General features: G+C 42.5%; 1 protein-coding gene and 1 long non-coding RNA gene across 2 annotated transcripts; one reads left to right on the forward strand and one right to left on the reverse strand.

The window, feature by feature from the left end:
* Window positions 1–4,357: 4,357 nt before the first annotated feature.
* Window positions 4,358–16,301, forward strand: LOC306964339 (uncharacterized protein; the record flags this gene model as incomplete). The annotated part of the gene is made up of 2 exons (XM_079558331.1): window positions 4,358–4,747; window positions 15,292–16,301. Exons 1-2 carry the CDS (start codon window positions 4,516–4,518, stop codon window positions 16,299–16,301), a joined length of 1,242 nt encoding a protein of 413 aa, XP_079414457.1. The 5' UTR covers window positions 4,358–4,515.
* A 561-nt stretch (window positions 16,302–16,862) lies between these two features.
* LOC306964245 lies at window positions 16,863–17,363 on the reverse strand. The gene is made up of 3 exons (XR_013792964.1): window positions 17,308–17,363; window positions 17,086–17,125; window positions 16,863–17,052 (listed from the first exon to the last, which is right to left on the reverse strand). It is a non-coding gene; the product is annotated as an uncharacterized lncRNA (long non-coding RNA).
* Between the last annotated feature and the right edge of the window lie 5,631 nt (window positions 17,364–22,994).

The raw sequence follows: 22,994 nt of genomic DNA on the forward strand, positions 1-22,994 counted from the left end.
ACCAGTGGTTCCCAACCCATTCCAAAAACTATGGCCACTACAAATGAGTAAAAGAATGAAGGCAAAAAACAATTTCAAACAAACTGCAATTGGAGTGTTTGATGCACCCGCACTCCTTTCTTATAAACTACATCAACAAAATGTTCGCTAAACTCGGGGAACAGGATTCAAGAGACAGTGGAATAATTATGGATAAATATTAGGGGTTCAGCTTTAACGGTTTGGTTCACGGTGCAGGACCCGTGGTTTGGTGCATCACAGTAGTGTACAATAAGAAAAATAATGAGTAGGTTTTGAAATGAAATAGCCTAATGATCGTTAGACAGTATTTATAACCTTACAATAAAATTGGCAATGCGTTCAAAGCAGCTTTAGAATAAAATGTACCTCTGGGCTCACAATACGTGAAAGCAAAATAGAAAACAAATGGTCCAGCAGCAAAGTAAAAAAAAAGAAAAAACCTACGCATTGCAGGCCATGCGCTCGTTAAGTGTTAGTTTCATTTTCGCTTTTACTCACACGGAGGATAAATCAGTCGGAGCAGCGCGTTTGATTAGAGGCTCGTGTTTGAGCAGGTTTTGGGCACGCACGCACGCACACACATACACACACGCCCACACACGCACACATCGCCCTGTTTGGATGCGCGCGCACACATACATACACACACGCACGAACACACACACACGCGCACACACACATACACACACACACACACGCACACACACATCGCCCTGTTTGGATGCGCGCACACGCACGGCAGTCAGATCTCGTGCACTCGCGTTTTTGTGACAGCGGGTTGTGCTTGGACAGCAGCACTGCGGTCCATATGGACCCGTGGCCAATGCCCGCGGCCGGTGGGACCGTCACGTGGGGGCCGGCCGCGGATGTAATAAGCTTCAGAGGAACGGTCTCCCATCCCAGTTCTAACCAGGCACTTCCCTGCTTAGCTTCAAAGTCGGTATGGGAAATAAACATGGCGGCGCCCAGGCGGCGGCCATTGAGATTGCGTTTTCTATTGAGATTGCGTTTTCTATAATAGATTGTAGTCAAGTGGGAAATGGACAGTTTGCCCCTGCAGTCCTATAATTATTCATTTATTGAAAAAAAAAGTCGTCAATGTATTTTCCCAATATTGGTTTATTTTGGAGCTTTTGTTTATGGACCCCGGTGACACACTCCTGATATATTATACCTATATCCCGATATAAGTTTGAGTTATTGTTGGTGCGGCTCCGACTCAATTCAGGCTTCTCATTTGGCCCCTTATGAAAATTAATTGCCCCCCCCCCTGCCGTAGTCCCTCTGAGGGTAATACAAGTGTTAAAGGGAGGATTGGAGGGTCTTTCATCTCCCCCGGTGTCTCTGGCCAGAAAACCACAATTGCAACTTGACTGTCACCGGACCGGGGCAACCAATACACACAAATAGAATCACGAAGAAGAAGCTAACAGGCTAACAGGCAAAGCTAACATCGGGCTAGCGTCACTTAAACAGTATTTACAGCCAAGTTTGAGTGAAAAAAAAGATCTCCATGGATGAACAATATCCCTCTGTCCCTTTGTCTTTTCTGTCAGCGCAGTATTTACTCACAGAATATTAATGAGTAAAAAAACACAACATGCTACGACACCTGCAGTGGCGCTTATGGCCTCTAGGGGCAGGAGTTACTTAGTACTGCTTTAACATCTCGGTTCCCCTGAGGCCCAGGAGGTTTATGGAGGACTGACTTCGCTCTTTCCAAGAAACGGAAAGTCTTTATCACTTTCTGTTCGGCCTTTCTCGGCGCTAGATCGGCCGATGTTGTAAGTTATATTTATATTATATTTATAAAGCTCGCAAATTGGCGTGTAACGGTGCACTTAAAGGGGCTGGATGCAAGTTCGCCATTTTATACTCACTACTGCCACCTCAGGCCATACGTGTAACTGCAGCTTCTATATTAAGCTCGTGCATGACGGCAATTGGGGCCGAAGTGACGCCTTTTTGAGCGACAGTGCAGGATTTTAGAGGCAGTTGTGGTGAACAGGTCTGAGCTCATTCTACACTACAATACATCATTTTAACATTTTTAAACTCCTTATAGTCCCTTTAAATTAGACATTAAAGAGAAATAAATATGTCTTTTTAAATTATTTTTGTAAGTAGTTGAACCGACATGTTAGTGAACCGTGACACCCCGTCTTGCTCAGCACAAAATGAGGTCAGGACTTTGAAAAGTGGTGTTTATAAACAACAAACTGAACATGGAGCCTAACCTCTCGCTGCTCTACGAGGTGTTAGGTTAAACTAATACACACAAAGGATATTTTTATACATTTCACAAACGAGAGCTCTCTGTGTCCCCGAATCTGCAGTAGACGTGCTCAAATCCAGCAACGTTGATTTATTCACTAAAACTAATGATGATGTGTAAGCTGTTTACGTTGTACATGTTTTGTTTTGGTTCTGTCTGTGAGGAAACACTGAACTTTGATTAAATTGACTAAAACAAGTCCAAACGGTGAAGTGTTTCTTTTGTGTGCCGGATCTTTAGGAACTTCCCTCTCCCAACTACACAAACACAAACTTGAACTACACAAACTCAAAGGGTCGGGCAGGGAAATGGTGTAGTGTTTTTTTTATTGATAGTTTAATGTACATTACATACACACATGTTTTTTACATTAAAGGAACAGGCCACTGTTTTTCCAGACTGAGATCTGCTCTTACCTGAGCTTAGACGAGTTGATGTGTACCTGTCTGGTCTTTATGTGTGCCCTCAGTCACGCAAAAGATGTTGTTAGCATTTTGCCTCTCCTAATGTATTCCTATGGCTCCAAACGGGGGTGAAGTTAGAAGCGACCGAGCTCTTCCAGACAGGTACGGATCAACTCGTCTAAGCTCAGGGAAGAACAGATCTCAGTGTGTAAACACGATGGCCTGTTCCTTTAACATGTGCAGCTTCATGACATCTCCACATGCTTCCACATATTAACATAATACTGTACAAAAAGGAGTGGGAGGACGTAAACGTATAAGTTTCCACCCCTGGAAGTATCATTTCATTGATGTGATTGGAGCCAGTAGCAGGGCAATGTACGACAACCTGATGGCAACAAAACAGCACAACGATCCAGCCAATCCCAGCAGTGACGTACAAACCCCCCTCCAACAAGTGACAGGATGCCACGTTCAGTCAGTACCACCACAAATACAATCTGTTTTGAAAAATCTGATTTGTATTTGTTTTTTCCCTTTTTAAAAGAAAATCTTTCCTATTCCAGTAATGCATATCGGCTATATCAACCGTGTTTGTGTTTTTTTTTCCAACCAAGTATGCCAATCACAATTGGAGCGACATGACATCACTCAGCAGCTAAAGGAGCTGTTCCATGGCTTTTGTACTCAATTTTTTAATACTGTTTTTAGCTAATGTTAGTCTATAATGTATGCTAGCAGCTGCAAACATGGCGGATCTCCATGGTAACTGGATTTTCCCGTACTCTATTTAAATGAAAGCCATTATTATTACATCATTATCTGTAGTGAGTATTTGTCAACAGAAACTTAAACTTAAACTGCGACATAAGAAAACTTTAAATAAACACTTCAGACGCACCCTGGGGTTTTGGTTTACGCAGCGTTCAAAAGAGAGCAATGTCCAAACAAACTTAAAGGTTCAAAAAGAGGGTTTATTTTCCAGATTTGGACGGCAAACAGCAAGACTTCATGTAAGGCCTCTCCGACATGACTGGTAAAAAACCATTAGCCCACCCAGGTGCGTGTTGGACAATGTGCGCTACTCCCCTATATCCCCTAGGTGCGCAATAGAAAACTAACCAAGTAAAATAAAACAAAAAGTAAGCAAAGTAGACCTAACTTAGCATATTGAAGACTACATAACAAAAAGAAAACATACTTATGAGCAACTAATAAACAAAAAGTGACATTTTAGCTTTACATCAGAAAACTGACAAATAGCTCCTACATTATCTAAAAACTGCTCGACTGGAGAACAACAGAGCAACACCTCATGTGAAAGTTAGACCTGCAAAAGTGATCACAACTTTTTTGTCTCATTGTCGCCTCGTTTTTGTCACATTTTTGTGGCTTTTTCATTGCTTTTTTTTCCTGACTGTTTTTATTTAATTTATTTTCTTGCGTTTTTGACATGTTTTCGTCCCTTTCGTCACTTTTTAGTTGCGGTTTTGTTGTTTTTTTCCGGCCTGTTTTGTGTCACTTTTTCATTGCTTTTTTGTCGCTCCTTTGTCGCATTTTCATCCTCGTTTTTGACGCTTTTTTCAAGAAACCTTTAGATTTGTGTAAAGCCGAACAAGATGGCGCGGGTTAAGAGGTTAATTATTTGTACTTTAAAAACCAGGTATAGTGCCTTTAATTCTGCACAGCCCTGGTGTTCCGGTAGGGGGCGTGCACATCCGGGGCCCTCCTCCTCCACCTCCTTTTAGCGAAACCTCTGGCTCTGGGGCTAACGGCTAAAGCTAACCAGGCTAACGAGGCTAACGCGACAACAACATGTCCAAGAAGGGCGAGTATCTGCGGGCGCTGGTGACCGAGCGGCTGACGGCGGCGGCGGAGGAGATCTTCGCCCTGTTCGAGAGGACCATCGTGGAGTACGAGGAGGAGCTGCTCCGCTCCCGGGAGGAGAACCAGAGGCTCCGCTGCCGAGAGGAGCCCCAGAGGAGAGCGCTGCTGCTGCCGGAGGAGGAGGCGCTGCTGCAGCCGCAGGGCGAGCCGCTAAAGCCAGGTCCGTTTGTTCACGGTAATAGAGTTTCATCTGTTTCAGGAGGTGCAGGGAGAGGAGGAGGAGGAGGAGGAGGAGGAGGAGGAGGAGGAGGAGGTGGTGATAATGTAATGGCCGATCGTGTTTGGACTGGACCAGAACATGGCGCTGGGTTCGTCCATCATCTGCAAAACTGCAACGACATTTAACAAACCATCAGTCTGACTCCAGCCACATGTGACACCTCTGACCCCGAGTGTCTGCTTTACCCAAATCTACAAGCAAAAAAGTGGCAAACGAGCGACAAAAACGTGCTGGAAAAGCAGCAATAACACAATATAAAAGCGACACCAATACAAGACTTAACAGTGATGAAAGGGCAACAACAAGTGAGAAAAATGAGATGAAAACGCGAGCAATAACGGCGATAAAAACATGGCTAAAGAGCGATGGAAAAGCATCAGCAAATCAACAAGGAAGCCACGAAAGAGCGACAAAAAGAGTGATGGAAAAGTGACCAAAACACCAAACAAACACAACAAAAACACCAAAAACCAGCGACAAAAACAAGATGTAGATGAGGATGAAAACAAGCAACAAAAAAGTGACGACAGCGCGAGGAACAATCCTGATCAGTTTTGTCGTCACACTGGCCTGTGGGCTTTTAGATTTGGGTAAAGCTGAGCTGGAGAGAATGTGCTTGGTTTAGGTGGGCGGGAGATCAAAGGAACAGGCCACCTTTTTTCCACACTGAGATCTGTTCTTACCTGAGCTTAGACGAGTTCATGTGCACCTGTCTGGTCTTCACGCGTGCCCTCAGTCACGTAAACACAGGTTAGCATTTAGCCTCTATAGCTCCGAACCAGGTGAAGTAAATATGGTAAATATGGTGACCTGATGTCGAACTACTCCTGGTATTAATACGCCTTACAATATAGTTCCCCTTATTATCCACTTAGAAAATCCACATGTTTAATTTTGCATATCTCAGTATCAACACGGTGTCCTGTTCCTTTAAGCTCTGGTCAAGATGCTTCTAGATTTGGGTAAAGCTGAGCTGGAGAGAATGTGCTCGGTTCAGGTGGGAGTTACGAGATTAAAGGCTGTGTCAGTGGATTGAATCTTGTTTTTCTTTTGTTTTTTCGTTTTGCAAAGGTAGAAAATACACTGTGTTGTTTTAGCTGAAGAACTAACAGGCGAGGTGTTGTTGTTGTTGTTGTGGTTGTTGTGGTGGTTGTTGTTGTTGTTCGTGTTTTTGTGACTGTGACCCCAAAATGTGACCCTGAAAGTTGAGGTACCTGGTTATTAACTCATCTATTTGAAGAGTTAGAATGTTATATACATGTTAGGAACAAAAAAAGGCACGGGGCCTTTATCGTCCTTGTTTGAATTCATTCCATTTATTAAATCAGCTTTCTTAACCTCTTACCCCCCGCCTAAACCAAATGCATTCTGTCCTCTTTGGCTATTATATAGGCCTGTGTGACACCTCATTTGAAAGCTAAGACCCACAAAACTGATATTTTTCCTCGCGTTGTTGCTGTGTTGTGTCACCTTTTTTTTGTGTGTTTTTATGTTAATTTTTTTATTTTTTTTTCACTTTTTGGTTGAATTTTTGAAAATTCTTTTGTTGAATTTTTGTTGAATTTTTGTTGAATTTTTGTCATTTTTTTGTTGAATTTTTGTCACATTTTTGTCACATTTTTGTCACATTTTTGTCACATTTTTGTCCTTTTTTAGTTCAGTTTTTGTCACATTTTTGTTGAATTTTTGTCACATTTTTGTTGAATTTTTGTCACATTTTTGTTGAATTTTTGAAATTCTTTTGTTGAATTTTTGTTGAATTTTTGTCACATTTTTGGTTCAGTTTTTGTCACATTTTTGTTGAATTTTTGTCACATTTTTGTCACATTTTTAGTTCAGTTTTTGTCTAATTTTTGTTGAATTTTTGAAAATTCTTTTGTTGAATTTTTGTCACATTTTTGTTGAATTTTTGTCACATTTTTGTCATTTTTTAGTTCAGTTTTTGTCACATTTTTGTTGAATTGTTGTCAGATTTTTGCTTGAATTTTTGTCACTTTTTGGTTGAATTTTTGTCACATTTTTGTTGATTTTTTGTCACTTTTTGGTTCAGTTTTTGTCACATTTTTGTTGAATTTTTGTCACATTTTTGTTGCGTTTACATCCTTGTTTTCTTCTCATTTTTTGTGGCTGTTTTGGTGCTTTTTTCCCAAGAAGCTTTTTGATTAGGGTTTTCTCCAAACTGGAGAAAATGGGATCCGTTCAGGTGGGAGTTAAGAGGTTAAATGCATCTTGACTCGCTCATTTGTATCTTAAGTAAAATCTCAGAAGGTCTAATGATGTAGTTAATGATCTCCGGCCTCGAGTCACATGACTGGACTCGCGTCGCAGTTTTCAGGACTTGAGACTTACTTGACCAAAGCTCCAAAAAGACTTGACTTAGACATTTGGTTATTAGCCACGTGCAGGGGCGGACTGGCCATTTGTCCATTCTGGAAGAGCACAGAAGGGCCACTGGCTCTAGGGCCACCAGTCCCGCCTCAACCCAGCTTTACCCAAATCTAAAAGCTAAAAGGAAAAGCATCAAAATAGCGAGAAAAAGAGGACGAAAACATGAGAAAAACACAACAAAAAACACAACAAAAAATGATAGAAAAAATAATGAAAAAAAACAACAAAAACATGACAAAAATGTGGCGACTTGATGAAAAGTTTCCGTCACTTTTGTAGGTCTTAGCTTTCAAATGAGGCGTTACATTGTTGCTCTCCAGTCGAGAAGCTTTTAGATTTGGGTAAAGCCCAGTATAAAAGAACATGAATCTAAAAGGAATGCCGTGTGTGGTGTGCCACAAGGTTCAATTTTGGGACCATTATTATTTATTATTTATATTAATGATTTTGCTTCTGTTTCTACGACCACCTTTCCCGTTCTTTTTGCTGATGATACCGATCAAAAAAATAATAATAAAAAGCCGAACTGGGGAAAAAGCACTCGTTAATGTTAAGGCGGGGGGTAAGAACTCCCACCTGAACGGATCCCATTTTTTCCTGTTTGGCTTTACCCCAATCAAAAAGATTCTTGGGAAAAAAGCACCAAAAATGTGACAAAAATTTAACAAAAAAATTACAAAAAATCAACAAAAATGGGACAAAAATCTCAACCAAAAAGTAAAAAAAATTCAACAAAAAGTGACAAAAAAAAAAAAAAACATACAAAAGGTGACACAACACAGCAACAACGCGAGGAAAAAGATCAGTTTTGTGGGTCTTAGCTTTCAAATGAGGTGTTACACAGGCCTATATAATACCCAAAGAGGACAGAATGCATTTGGTTAAGGCGGGGGGTCAGAGGTTAAAATATGGATTTGTGGAAGTGTCACAATTACGGTAATTTGGTCCAGGCTGGTCCGAGTCCAGGGCTGTTTCTCAGTCCCCGTCCGCCCCTGGCCACGTGCTTTGTTGGTTTCCAGTCACAGCGCTGAAAAGGCAGGAGGAAATGTGTGTTTGTTTGGATGAATTAAGCTCTCCTAAGACATGACAGTAACTTCACCGGGAGGGGGTGCGTCTCCAGCTCGTCTCCATGGAGATGTTCACTTAAGTCAGCAGAATTTCAGATTTAAGTAGGTTCGGTTCTCATTCAAATCCATGCTTTGATTTCACACTGCAGTAATAGCATTTTCTTTGTCGAGCTGGTCATTAGGAGCATGGTTTGTGCTGATGGCGACAGTATAGTTCAAAATGTTGTGCAGTGTGCCTTTAAAGACAGAAAAACGTTTGAAGTGTAAGTCTGTTTTACATTGCCCCTTGTTTCTCGTGTCTGAGCACATTTAGCAGCAGAGCCCAGTGCTGGCAGGACTGAAGGCTCTGAATCTACTCTGAGCCGGGCGAATCCGAGGGTACAGGGTGGTTTGATTATGCGCAACAGCAGCAAATTTCATTTATTTAAAAAAGGGTAATTTCGTCAGAAGGTTCAGTAAATTCTCCCATTTCCGAAAATGTGAATATTTGAGCAGTTATTCCATGGTCCGGGCTTTACAAGGTTAAAGTTGTACCGCAGCGGCGTGTGAAGGAGCCTGGAAAGTGCCCGCGGGCCGAGGGTTGGTGACTAAACTAAAACGACTTTATTTTATGCCTTTGTGAATAAAGTTTGTACGACCGTGTCACATGTCGAGTCTAAAGTTGCCCTTATGCCGAAATCTTCCTGTAAAGGTTTCAGTTGTATTGGTGGCGTTCACAACAGACTTCTATTGTGGTAACTATGGTAACGGTCAAAATGCTGAATGTTGGACTTGGTTTATGGTTAATGTCTCTGTAACGGCTGGACTTATCACATGAAACAAAAACTGTCCTAAAGTCCAGCGTCTTCTCTCAGCACAGATGAACTGAGGTCACATGACCGCCTTGTATAGGTGAGCAAGAATACAGACAATATTACAAACGATCAAAGGACCAACTTTTACGCATTTCTTCCAGAATTTGTTGAAAAATTGTGCCACAGGTTCCTCAATTTATCCTAACTTTTCTCCAAACTATTATTTTCAAAAATGTTTTTCATATTTATGTTTTTTACTTTTTACCACATACTTTTTGTATATTCTAAATTTTGTCAAAACCCATTTCAAATTTTTCCACATTTTTCACAAGATTTTTTTTTTTTTTTTTCAATTTTTCCAATTTATTTCCAATGTTTTCTGCATTTTTAGTAAATTTTCAAAAACCTTTTTTTTTTACAATTTGTAATTTTTTTTTTCAAAATTTTGTCTAAACCCCTAGCCTCCATTTTTTGTCTAATCTTGACGTATTTTCTCAAAAAAAACATATTTTTTCAAAATCTTTAAATTTATTTCCAATTTTTTTCATTTCAAACAATTTTCCCACATTTTGTATTGGTCAAAACGCTGAATGTTGGACTTGGTTTATGGTTAATGTCTCTGTAACGGCTGGACTTACCACATGAAACAAAAACTGTCTCCAAACTATTATTTTCAAAAATGTTTTTCATATTTATTTATTTTTTTACTTTTTGCCACATATTTTTTGTATATTTTCCAAATTGTGTCAAAACCCAATTTTTTTTTTTAATTTTTCCAATTGTTTTTTTTTTTTTTTTTAATTTTTTTTTTCAATTTATTTCCAATGTTTTCTATTTTCAAAACATTTCTTTTTACAATTAAATTATTATTATTTTTTGTCTAAACCCTAGCATCCATTTTTTTTGTCTAATCTTTCCGTATTTTCTCAAAAAATTGGTCATTTTGTATTGGTCAAAACGCTAAATGTTGGACTTGTTGGACCTATGAAACAAAAACTGTCCCAAAGTCCAGCGTCTTCTCTCAGCACAGATGAACTGAGGTCACATGACTCGTAAAGGCGTCTAAACGTGGAGACAAAAGGACTTTCAGCTTTAGATGAATGTGTCCGGTTTGTGAATCCAGTAATAATGATCACATTTGAAAAACATTTGGACGTTTTCTGTTCGGACATTTCTCCCATTGAGTTGTATCGGCCGCTGCTCCGGCTCAAATGACCACCAGAAAGTGTAAATGTGGTGAATCTGCTGGATCTCACAGTGGAGGCAGCAGCGATGGACCACAGAACCCCTGAAGAACGCCGCTCCCCAAGTCGATCCGAGCCTTTGTCCCGCCGTTCTTCTCCGTAATCAGAACTATGAACTATTAATCTGGCTGCTGTGTGTGTCTGCTCTTTCAGATGTCCCGCCTCAGACACTCCTGCGGGATCAGGGCGAGACAGGCCCCTCCCAAATCACGGACAGTTCAGAAACCGCCAAAACCGAGGAGGACGAAGAAGAAGAAGAAGAAGAGTTCCACTGGGCCACGGTCAAAACGGAATCCGACGAGCAGACGGACAACAGCGAGGACTGGGAGGCGCCGTGCAGCAGCTCGGCCCCGCCCGCCGAGCCCAGACCCGACCCGGACGACCCAGCAGCGGCGAACCCTCACCAGTGCTGCTTCTGCGACGAGACCTTCCACGCGCCGCCGGAGCTGAAGAAGCACATGGAGGTCCACGCGCTGGAGATCCACATGGAGAACCTGAACAGGATCAAGCGGTCGGGCGAGGCGCTGAAGCAGAGCTGCCCCTCGTACGGAGCGGCGACGGCGGCGGCGGCGGCCAAACCGGTGTCGCTGAGCCTCCCGCGCCGGACCAGGTCGGGCCCCGCCCACGGCCCGCCCTTCTGCTGCCCGTTCTGCAAGCGGTGCTTCGCGCGCAAGTTCGACCTGCGCTCGCACATCCTCATCCACACGGGGGAGAAGCCCTTCGCCTGCTCGCAGTGCAACATGAGGTTCAACCGCAAGTCCAACCTCTACCGACACTTCAGGAACCACGCCAAGAAGACGTGACTCTGACCACCGGGACCTCCTGACCGCCCTGGACCACGAGCTGTGAGGACGTTCAAGGAAACGCACAATGCAAAGTTTTAACGAGGTTTTAACGTCGCTGGACCTGGTTTTCATTTCTCGTCATTCACGGTTTTGAGTGAATCCCGTTGACTTTGTCCGTTTCTTCTTCTTCTGCTGAAGCGTTTCCACATGTTTCCTGAAGTTTAATGAGTAGCACACAGGGCTTTTCCACCAAACTGGTGCTGGTGCTGGTGCTGGTTCTGGTGCTGGTGCTGGTGCTGGTTCTGGTTCTGGTTCTGGTGCTGCTGCCGGTGCCGGTTCCAGCTTCAAGCTGGTGCCTGTTGGGAACCAGTTAAAAGCTGAACCAAGAAACAATCACCAGTGATGTCAGCGACTGAGGGTGTGGCTTTCTCTTTCGGCAAACCAGCAAACGTACGTTAGTTAGTTAGTTAGTTAGTTAGTTAGTTAGTTAGTTAGTTGGTTGGTTAGTTGGTTAGTTGGTTAGTTGGTTAATTAGTTAGTTAGTTAGTTAGTTAGTTAGTTGGAGAAATGGAGAAGCCAAGACGGTCTCTGTGGAGGAAACTAGTCATGAGCGAGTGAAGCCTTGTAACACTTTGAGGCTTTCCTGCAAAAAAGTGTGGTATCGAAGTCTCTGGGCTGCTTCATTCTGTCTGAACACTGCCCTCTTGTGGACAAACTTTATTATTGTGACGTCTCATAAACACGACTGAACCGACACGATCATGTGGAAGTTTCAAACAGACGTGTGACAGTTTTATTATTACAGCCTGATATTGATGTTTGATCAAATCAATCATAGGCCGATAAATAAGAGTCATTTTCTTTGTAACGTGGGCGGAGCTCCAGTGGGCGGAGCTCCAGTGGGCGGGGTCTCAGTCACCTGCGGCCCTGCTTTTGGCACTATTTACTAGGGCTGTGCAATTAATCAAAATTCGATTACAATTTCGATTATTACACTAAACGATTACAAAATTAGCATAATCGGGGGGAAAAAAAACGTTTTTTTTTTGTTTTTTTCAACAACAAAAATGTAATCAATTTTTTTTTTTGCAAAGCAGACTTCGCATTTCATGATGCGTGATGATGTAATCAGGCCGCGCTGCTCAGTTTGCTTGCGCAGGTGTGAGGGCTGGCCAGCAGGGGGCAGGTGTGAGGGCTGGCCAGCAGGGGGCAGGTGTGAAACAGAGACCTCTCCTTAATCGAGGCAAACTTGAAATTTGTACTTTTATGAAAGTTCAGAAAATATTCAGCATAGTTTTTTATTAATAAATATATAAATAAAAACAACTTTTTTTTAAAGGCAACAAATCGTTTGAATAATCGTGATTTCAATTATGACAAAAATAATCGTGATTATTATTTTTTCAATAATCGAGCATCTGTTCAAAAGCAGGACTTTGTAAAGAAGAAGAAAATATATAACATATAAAATATATTCTGGCTCACAGACACTTTCTCCACATGAACGCGGTAAAATTATTTTAATTTTTCTAAAGGCAGCTCAGTTTTTGTGTATTTTATAACCAGAAGTGACTGGAGTAAGATGTTGCTCTCCATGTTTTATGTGACAGCTGACTTCCTAACGTGTTGCGATGGCAAAAGGTGCTCGTTTTGGTGGAAAACCAAGTCTGTACCGAACCAGGCCAGGACCAGAACCAGCTCCAAACCAGCTCCTCGGTGGAAAAGCCAAACTTCTCAGCCCAAATACAACCTCTGATAATATTTAACCTTCAGAATCAGGTCTGAAAAATGGACCTAGTTGTGTCTAAACTGGGTGTAAATAATGTCTGAAGCAGAAAGACACTAAACGTAGTCATTACTAAAACATCAGTGAAGCAAAGTCCACAAATGCAGAAACGAGAGTGAGACAAACCCTTTTAAAGCCCGTCATCCGTGTGTTCTTCGTGACGTCATGTGTTTGTTAGCTCGCTGTTGGCTAGAGGTAAAAGCCTTGATTCTCTGTTTCATTCCCACTGGTGCCTGCAGAGAGCGCCCCAGGCTGAATTCAAGAACAGCCTCGGTTTATTCATGAAAAAGACATTGTTTAGATGTTATTTCTTAAACTGTCCAGTCCTCAAATAATGTTTTCAATCCAGTTCTTCTTGTTCTTTGTCAGAAAAGACCTTGAGTGCAGGGCGGGTAGTTCCAAAGTGACCACAGGAGCTGATACTAACTCACCAGAGAGAGGAAACCTTCACCTTCACCATGTCTGATACCAGGGTTTGAGAAGGACAGACTCAATCAAAGGACTATATAGGACTTTACATCAACACAGGAAGACCGAAGTGCTGCACAGGAAAACGATCGCTCACTGTCCAGAGCCCTCTGACCAGAGACTCTGCTGGACTCATGACCCTGGACTGACTGAGGGACGTCCTGGAGCCAAAAAGAACAAACTCAGATTTGGTTTTGTTCAGGTGGAGAAAGTTCTGGGCCGGCCTTTTGGGTTTTGGTGCAGATTTCCCTGCAGTCTCTACAGTCTGTGTCCCTCTCCTGTAGGAGGCGCTTTGTAAACGTGCAGCAGCCACAGGTGAAACAGGCAGGCTTTATTTGATGAACTTTGGCCTCATGTTTACAGAAAAGGGTTAAAGTTAGGAAATGAAACAAAGCTTTTGATGCGATACATCACAACCCGGAAAAACCCCTTGACTTTTCTTTCTCATGTTGTAACAAATGCAACATGAAGTCTCAGTCGTCCAGAGGCTCCTGATTAAAGCGGGTGAACTTTGTGCAGCGTAGAGACTTTCTCTGCTCAGTCCAGTCAGGACCAGGCTGCAGGCCAGGGGCCAATCAGAGGAGGGGGCTCAGTGGGCGGGGCCTAGCACACAAACACTACAGCATTAAAGTCCAAATGATCATAGAGTTAATAATGAAGCCAAGGCTGTCCCAGTCAGAGCAGAACAGTTTATTTAATATAAATGGATTTCAATCTTGGTGACGAGTAAAGCCATTAAACCTAATTCATTATTGAAAAGAAAAGAAAAAAGCCAGCTAAGTTCTACTTTATGATCAAATGTGATAAAATGTAATGAGCACATTATATTTAATCCCAATAAACTACCAACCTTCTAGCTCCCCTAATGGTCGGTGCCTTTGTGGGTCTTCACAGGATCAAGGTGTGTAATTTAGGCTCTTGGTCTCTGATTAGTTTAAATATATATATATATATTATATATAATATATTATATATAATATATATATATAATTGATATCTCCACAGGAGCGTCACGCTGCTCTTCCTGTCTCGTTACTTCCCTCTGACAAAATGTCAAAATGAATAAATAGCTCAATATTCCAGACACTGCATCAGGTTAAAAACATCGCAGGAGCAAAGACTTCACTGGAGGAAACTTCCTGCTCATCACTCTGTGTTTTTGTCTTGAAGCTAACGGCTAACGCTAAATGTTGAATAACAGACGGCGATAACTACACATAACTAAAGGACGGATTTAAAGAAGTAAATACATTGTTTTGTGCTTGTTTTGGGGCCTCGGCCACTGTTGTGTTTTCAGTGGGCTGCGTTCACATGACGTCGCAACATAAACAGACGATAGTTTAGAACAGAGCTGAACCAACTAAGGATCTTCTTAGAATATGTGGTAACTATGGTAACGGGCAAAAGGCTGGATTCAGACTTGGTTTGTGATCAATATCTCTGTAACGGCTGAAACGATCCACATGAAACTAAAAGTGTCCTGAAGTCCAGAGTCTTCTCTCTCAGCACTTAAGACCTAAGGTCACATGACCTCACATGGTCTCATAAAGGCGTCCAAAACTGGAGACGATGGATGTGGCAGGTTTGTGAATCCAGTCACTTCCAAATAACAACGTTTGGACGTTTTCTGTTTGGACATTTGTTTTTCCAAAACTGCGCCACATTGAGCTGTTTCGACCTCAGCTCCGAATAATGACATGAGACTCTAGACCAGAGTCAAAGTAACCTTTTCATTTATTAGAAGGAAGTTGGCCTAAATCGCTGTGCTGTACGAAACAGGAACTTCCTTTGAAGCATCTTTGTAGCTCCACACACTATGTTGTAAACCAGTCTCACCGAATAACATATTTTGATTGTTTTACCTTTTGTCTTTGTAATGATTTGACAAAAATCGCCTCTATTGATTCTCATTCTTGTCATTCCAAAGCCTGAACACTGTCCTCTCTCTCCAGATGCCCTCCTGCCGCAGACGCAGAGCTCGTTCCTGGACGAGGGAAGCCCGGACTCTCCCCAGACGGACAACGCCGTGAGGGACGCGCTCCCGGAGTTCCCCTGCGTCATCAAAACCGAGGTGATGGAGGACAGCGATGAGGACCTGGAGGAGGACCTGGAGCCGCCCACGGGGAGTTCGCTTCACCCAATGGAGACGGAGGCGGACGAGGAAGACTACGGCCAGGACTACGAAGACGACCCCGCCAGGAGCCTGTTCTCGCAGTTCAACGTCGAGAGATTCCCTTCCAACAGCGCGGCGGCCGAGAGCGGCGCCGACAACGCCGGCGACGCCAAGGACAAGCTCAAAAAGCACCAGTGCTACTTCTGCGAGAAGAAGTTCAAGGACCGGCACAGCCTGAAGCGGCACACGGTGGTGCACACGGGCGAGAAGCCGTTCCAGTGCCCCGTCTGCGCCAAGAGCTACTCCTACAAGGAGACGCTGATGGCCCACATGTCCCTGCACGGCTGGTCCAAGAAGCCGGGCGAGGAGCCGGCGGGCCCCAAGAGCACGCTGTTCACCTGCCCCATCTGCATGAAGACGGTCACCACGTCCTTCGCGCTGCGCTCGCACATCCTCATCCACACGGGCGAGAAGCCGTACAGCTGCCCCGTCTGCAACAAGCGCTTCAGCCAGAAGGTGTACGTGCGCAAACACATGAGGACGCACACGGGCGAGAAGCCCTTCAGCTGCTCCGAGTGCGACATGAAGTTCAGCCGCAAGTCCAACCTCAACCGGCACCTGAAGGTCCACGCGCAGAACGCTCTGAAGATCGAGGGCGGAGCAGAACATGTAGGCGGAGAACATGTGGGCGGAGGAGAACATGTGGGCGGAGGAGAACACGCGGGCGGAGAACATGCGGGAGGAGAACATGCGGACGGAGAAGAACACGCCGTCGGAGAAGAACACGCCGTCGGAGAAGAACACGCCGTCGGAGAAGAACACGCGGCCAGTGAAAGAGCCGCTGTTTGAGGAATAAGTCGTCATAAACATTTGTAAACATTTCAGGCGAGACGCTGCAGGTGAAACATGGATATTATTTTCACAGTTCAACATCTTGGCTTTAATGTGAGTGAAAAAAACAGACCAAACTCTCCCTTTACGATCTTTATTTGATGGTTCGTTTCCAGGAAGTGACTCCAACATGGCTGTGTCGCTCCCTGGTCTTTCCCACGCTAATTCATTCACAAATACTGACATGTTTGGCATCCATGTGTAGCAGGAAAGGCTCTGTAATCCAAATATGGTCCTTTGTGGGAGACAGCAGCGGCTAAAGACGGGAGAAATATACACAGGGAGCGTGAGCAGACAAAGAGACTAAACTTTAGCTGTTTTCATCCCACTCTTTAACAACATCTGACCTTTAGTCGCTCCATAAGACTCCACACTTTACAGACTCCACACTTTACAGACTCCTCACTTTACAGACCAAAACACTTTACAGACTCCACACTTTACAGACCACACTTTACAGACTAAAACACTTTACAGACTCCACACTTTACAGACTAAAACACTTTACAGACTCCACACTTTACAGACTCCACACTTTACAGACTCCTCACTTTACAGACTAAAACACTTTACAGACTCCACACTTTACAGACCACACTTTACAGACTCCACACTTTACAGACTCCACACTTTACAGACTCCACACTTTACAGACTCCACACTTTACAGACTCCACACTTTACAGACTCCACACTTTACAGACTCCACACTTTACAGACTAAAACACTTTACAGACTCACACTTTACAGACTCCACACTTTACAGACTCCACACTTTACAGACTAAAACACTTTACAGACTCCACACTTAACAGACTCCTCACTTTACAGACTCCACACTTTACAGACTCCACACTTTACAGACTAAAACACTTTACAGACTAAAACACTTAACAGACTCCACACTTGACAGACTAAAACACTTAACAGACTAAAACACTTTACAGACTCCACACTTTACAGACTAAAACACTTTACAGACTCCACACTTTACAGACTCCACACTTTACAGACTCCACACTTTACAGACTAAAACACTTTACAGACTAAAACACTTAACAGACTCCACACTTGACAGACTAAAACACTTAACAGACTAAAACACTTAACAGACTCCACACTTTACAGACTCCACACTTTACAGACTAAAACACTTTACAGACTAAAACACTTTACAGACTAAAACACTTAACAGACTCCACACTTTACAGACTAAAACACTTTACAGACTCCACACTTTACAGACTAAAACACTTAACAGACTCTACACTTAACAGACTCCACACTTTACAGACTAAAACACTTTACAGACTAAAACACTTTACAGACTCCACACTTTACAGACTAAAACACTTAACAGACTCTACACTTTACAGACTACACACTTAACAGACTCCACACTTCACAGACTCCACACTTTACAGACTAAAACACTTAACAGACTCCACACTTTACAGACTAAAACACTTTACAGACTAAAACACTTTACAGACTCCACACTTTACAGACTCCACACTTTACAGACTCCACACTTTACAGACTAAAACACTTTACAGACTAAAACACTTAACAGACTCCACACTTTACAGACTCCACACTTTACAGACTCCACACTTTACAGACTAAAACACTTTACAGACTAAAACACTTAACAGACTCCACACTTAACAGACTCCACACTTTACAGACTCCACACTTTACAGACTCCACACTTTACAGACTAAAACACTTTACAGACTAAAACACTTAACAGACTCCACACTTGACAGACTAAAACACTTTACAGACTCCACACTTCACAGACTCCACACTTTACAGACTCCTCACTTTACAGACTAAAACACTTAACAGACTCCACACTTGACAGACTAAAACACTTAACAGACTCCACACTTAACAGACTAAAACACTTAACAGACTAAAACACTTTACAGACTCCACACTTTACAGACTAAAACACTTTACAGACTAAAACACTTTACAGACTAAAACACTTTACAGACTCCACACTTTACAGACTTTGGAAGGTTTTTTTTCACAGATCTAATTCCTGCCTGATTTATTGAGCTTTGAACCGGAAAAAAAAAAACAAGGAGTAATTGGAATATTTTACTGATTTTTTATCACCATTAAAGCGTGAATCTATAGTGAACATAATAAAACCGTACATTTAGACCTGACTCTGTCCATTATTTAGATTTCGTCGTCAAAAATATAGACAATTTTAAACCATAAAATGCCTTGTTTTTTTAAATCATATTTATTATGTCTGATTTTCTCGCAGCGTCTCGCCTTAAAAATGAAGATTAATTTCACAGTGGACGTTTCAAACATTTGAACAGGAGACTGAAAGATTAATCTGATGAAAGGTTCCCACACGTTTCAGAGCAGCGTCGGCTTTTACACACAAGTTTTAATTTCCCCCAGGGTGAAGCTTGTGGATTTTTATACATTATGAACAGGATTTTAAGGGGCTTTAAAAAGCATTAAGTCATGAGAAGAACTATGTGAAAAAGAAGACCTCAAACGTCATGAATTAGTTTTAGCAATTTAGTCGACTAAAATCAAAGAAAATGATCTGACTAAAATTAAAGGACATTTTTTATCAAAAGACTAAAACTAAATGAAAACATATTGTCAAAATGAACACCACTGGGAACCTCTGTCGTCTCTTGTTTTTTGAATGAGAAATGTTCTATATATATATATTAAAACGATGCACAGCAGAAGGAGCCAGTGTAAAGAACCACACTTTTATTTTATCATCAGCGACGGGTTTGTCGATGCCTTATGATCCAGATGTTGCTGTTTATGTTTCTGACTGTTCGGGTCGTGTGTGTTAAATGTATTCTTCATTACTGCATGTTTAGATTTAGACCAACATTAAATATCTTCTACATGCAACTGCTGCTTCTTTGTCGTGACTTTTAGAGACGCCATTTTACAGATCTTTAAAAGTGCATTTATCCAGTTGGCCAACGTCTCGAACACATCCCAAGAGTGAGGAGAACTTTTACTATTTCTCAATACTCCATATATTCCACTACATTTCTATAAAGTAAGACGTCCAAAAGCCTAATAATGCACACTGTATGAACTGTAGGTGGCGCTGTGCAGATGATTAAATGCCTCTGACTCACGAAGGTTTGTCCCCGTCGTGTTGCCGTACAGAGAGGAGTTTTTTGCGTTTGTGAAGCCACAACACATTTTTATTCACCTTATACAGTGGGTTGCATAAGTATGGGCCACGATATGGAGCAAAAACATGAATATGTTTAATTGAAATTGTATTTGAAAGACACACTAAGTGTCACACAGTCGTGAAGGGAAATTAAATTTATACATGATTTTGATTTGTGATGGTCTCAGGTCTGTTAGAGACTTTTGTGGAGCAGAAGCATCATGAAGTCCAAGAACACCCCAGACAGGTCCAGGATGAAGTTATTAAGAAGCATAAAGCTGGGTTAGGTTAGAAAAAGATTTCAAATGTCCAGTTAAATTCACCATCCAGGAATGGAAAGAGTCTGACATCACTGAGAACCTACCAAGTCCCGGCCGTCCTCCTAAACTCACTGACCGAACCAGGACAGACTGACCACAGCTGTTACAGAGAAGCCTGCGATGACCCTGGATGAACTGCAGAGAGACACAGCTCAGGTGGGGGAAACTGTCCACAGGACAACATTAGTCGTAACTGCAAATGTTGCGCCGTCAAAATTTTACTCGAGTAAAAGTACTGACATTTTTGCTGGGGGAAAAACATTGTGATTCAGGCACATTTTCTCTGGTTCAGTTTTACCCAAATCTAAAAGCTTCTCGACTGGAGCTCACAGCCTATAGGCCAGAGTCACGCCTCATTTGAAAGCTAAGACCTACCAAACGGATCGTAACTTTTTTGTTGCATTTTTAAGCGTTTTTGTCGTGTTTGGTTGTTTTGGTCATTTCGTCTCATTTTTGTCACCTTTTAGTCGCTCTTTCTCTTGTTGATTTTTCATCAGTCTTGATGAAAAAGTCGTGTTTTTGCCGTTTTTTATTGTGTTATCGTTGTTTTTCCAGCACATTGTTGCGCTTTCGCCACTGTTTTGCTTTTAGATTTGAGTAAAGCCAAAGATGAGAAAATGTGCTCGGTTCAGACGGGGGTTAAGGGGTTAAAAAAAACTTAAATGCGTAAGATGAGCATTGCACATGCGCAGTTGGGGTTTTCTCCAGACAAATGAGTTCCGGTGTCCATCGCACAGCCACACGCTCGCGCGGCCCAGCCTCATCTCCCGCGAACACGGGTTAGCTCTGAGCTAAAGCTAACTCCTGTGTCTGAGCCAGAAACATGTCTAAAGGAGAAACGCTGAGAGCTCTGGTGACGGAGCGGCTGAGCGCGGCCGCGGAGGAGATCTTCGCTCTGGTGGAGAAAACCATCGCGGTGTATGAGGAGGAACTGTGTCGCTCCAAAGAGGAGAACCTGAAGAGGCAGGAGCTCCTGGAGGAGGCTCTGACTCCGAAAGTCCGCACACAGAGCACAGGTAACGCGGTGGCTCCTGTCCCACAGCCGCCTCTGCTGTTCACACTGTCCACGAGCGCTTCTATAAAAGTTGTTTTAGCGCGAGACGTTGCGGTATTTTTAGCTAACAGTCGCGTGGCTAACAGGCCACGTTAGCCACAGCCCCTTCATAAGAAAAACAACAGACTCACGTCAGACAAAACAATAAATCTGAGGTTTTCATCCTCATTTTCATAAAAAACATAATTATTGTATTTTTAGTCTCTAAGGACGTCACGGTTCGTTTTATGGACTAACGTTACGTCAAAATGTAGTTTATATTTTTAGAACCAACATCTGTGTCTGATCATGGCTGACAGTGAAAAAGCAAAACACTCACAATAAACGGGCCTTTCTGGTTCCCATGAGGCACAGCTTAAAGGGCCTCATTTCCCAGTGAGCCAGAGTGTTGCTGATATCTGGAGATGTATATATATATATTTTTTATTCATGCAGTCCTTATATTTGAAGAGTTTCGTGGTGCTAGGTTAGCGCTAGGCTAGTGCATGTCTATGGTAACTAGTAGCCTGCATTAAAAACCTCTCCTAAACCATGGGCTCGTCCTCTAAACGTTGCCATGTCTGATTTGTAGAAGCTCCTTTGTGAATTCCACGTGTAGTGAAGCGGCCGCAGGTAAACAAACGACTGTAGATCCGGTCACCGAGCAGATCACTCCGCCGCGGCGTCGCTACAACCAGGAAGCTGCTGCTGCTCAAATACAAGTTATTTTAAATTCAAAATGATTCAGTCACACAGACGTTTATATGGGTCGTCTGGTGTTATAAGTGATTTGCCTCAGGTGCTCTGGTCAGACTGTTTTTAATGCAGGCTACTAGTTACCATAGACATGCACTAGCCGAGCACTAGCCTAGCACTAGCCTAGCATTACTAAACTCTTCAAATCTAAGAACTGCGTGAATAATTTAAAAGATTTATCTCCAGAAATCGACAACGCTCTGGATCACTAGAGGCCCTATGTCAAAAATCCTGAAATATCCCTTTAATTTGTGAATGAGTATTTTAAGAAACACTTTTAGTCTGATGTGATTCGGGGAAAAGGCCAAAACATTTGCCGGAACCCACTCATTACACCCCATTATATCAGAGCTTTGCCGGATCCTTTAGCTTAAAAAACTGAAAACACAGGGGATCAAATGAAGCACTGCCACTAGGACTGAAAGATAAATCGATATTGTATTGATATATCGAGATATGAACAATTCAAGATATTAATCGGATTATCATCAAATAAACTGCACTCTTTTGTTTTATGATTTAATTTGTATTTTTTTCCCCTTTTTTGTCTGTATCGTTCAGCCCTATTACCCACTAGGGCTGGGCACTGTTAAACGATACCAGCTGTGGCTCTCAGTCGTACAGGAGTTGTCCATCTTCAATGAAGGTTCTTGAAATCTTTATATTCAGGTTTTGATGCCGTTGGTCATCGAAATGTAAATGCCGTCTGTATCTCGCGTCGTAGAAGGGGGCGTGGCCTCACTGAGGGGGGAAATATAATCTTTTGGGAAACATAATTTTTCAATCTTTTAAGCCAATTTCTGGTGGAATATGAACTTATCACATAAAGAAAGTCAAGTCTAAATCGGGTCCATGTGGATGTTTTCTCACAGCACATTGTTCAGTAGAAGCGAAAAAACGGCAGCCGTAGCATGTTAGCATTAGCATGACTCATGTTCGAAACCACTTTGCTCCTCCCCATGTCTTTATTTAGTAGAAAACTATATTCATAATTCAGCATTTGTTGAAGTAGTTTTTGAATAATTAGAGAAAGTTTCTTGTTTTCCCCTGAACTGTTTTCAAACGTGACCATATATGGGCGAGTGCAGAGGTGCCGCCTGTATCCGTGTCACTGATGATGTAATACTGGTGATGTTTTTGTGTCGTGTAGATGTCCAGACTCAGACGGAGACTCGACAGCAGCTCGTGGAGGAGGTTCTGAGCTCTCACACTCACAGCACAGGTAACGTGTGACGCTCCACAGCTTTATCAGTGTCTGTGTTTAAATGAGCTGCAAAATCTGTACATGTGAATCACAAGTGTTTTTCTCCTGCGTCCTCTGATCGGTCTGAACTTCCCCCAAAAACATCCCTGATCAGGATT

Source organism: Gobius niger (genome assembly GCF_951799975.1).
Source record: "Gobius niger genome assembly, chromosome: 6".
Lineage (NCBI taxonomy): Eukaryota > Metazoa > Chordata > Actinopteri > Gobiiformes > Gobiidae > Gobius > Gobius niger.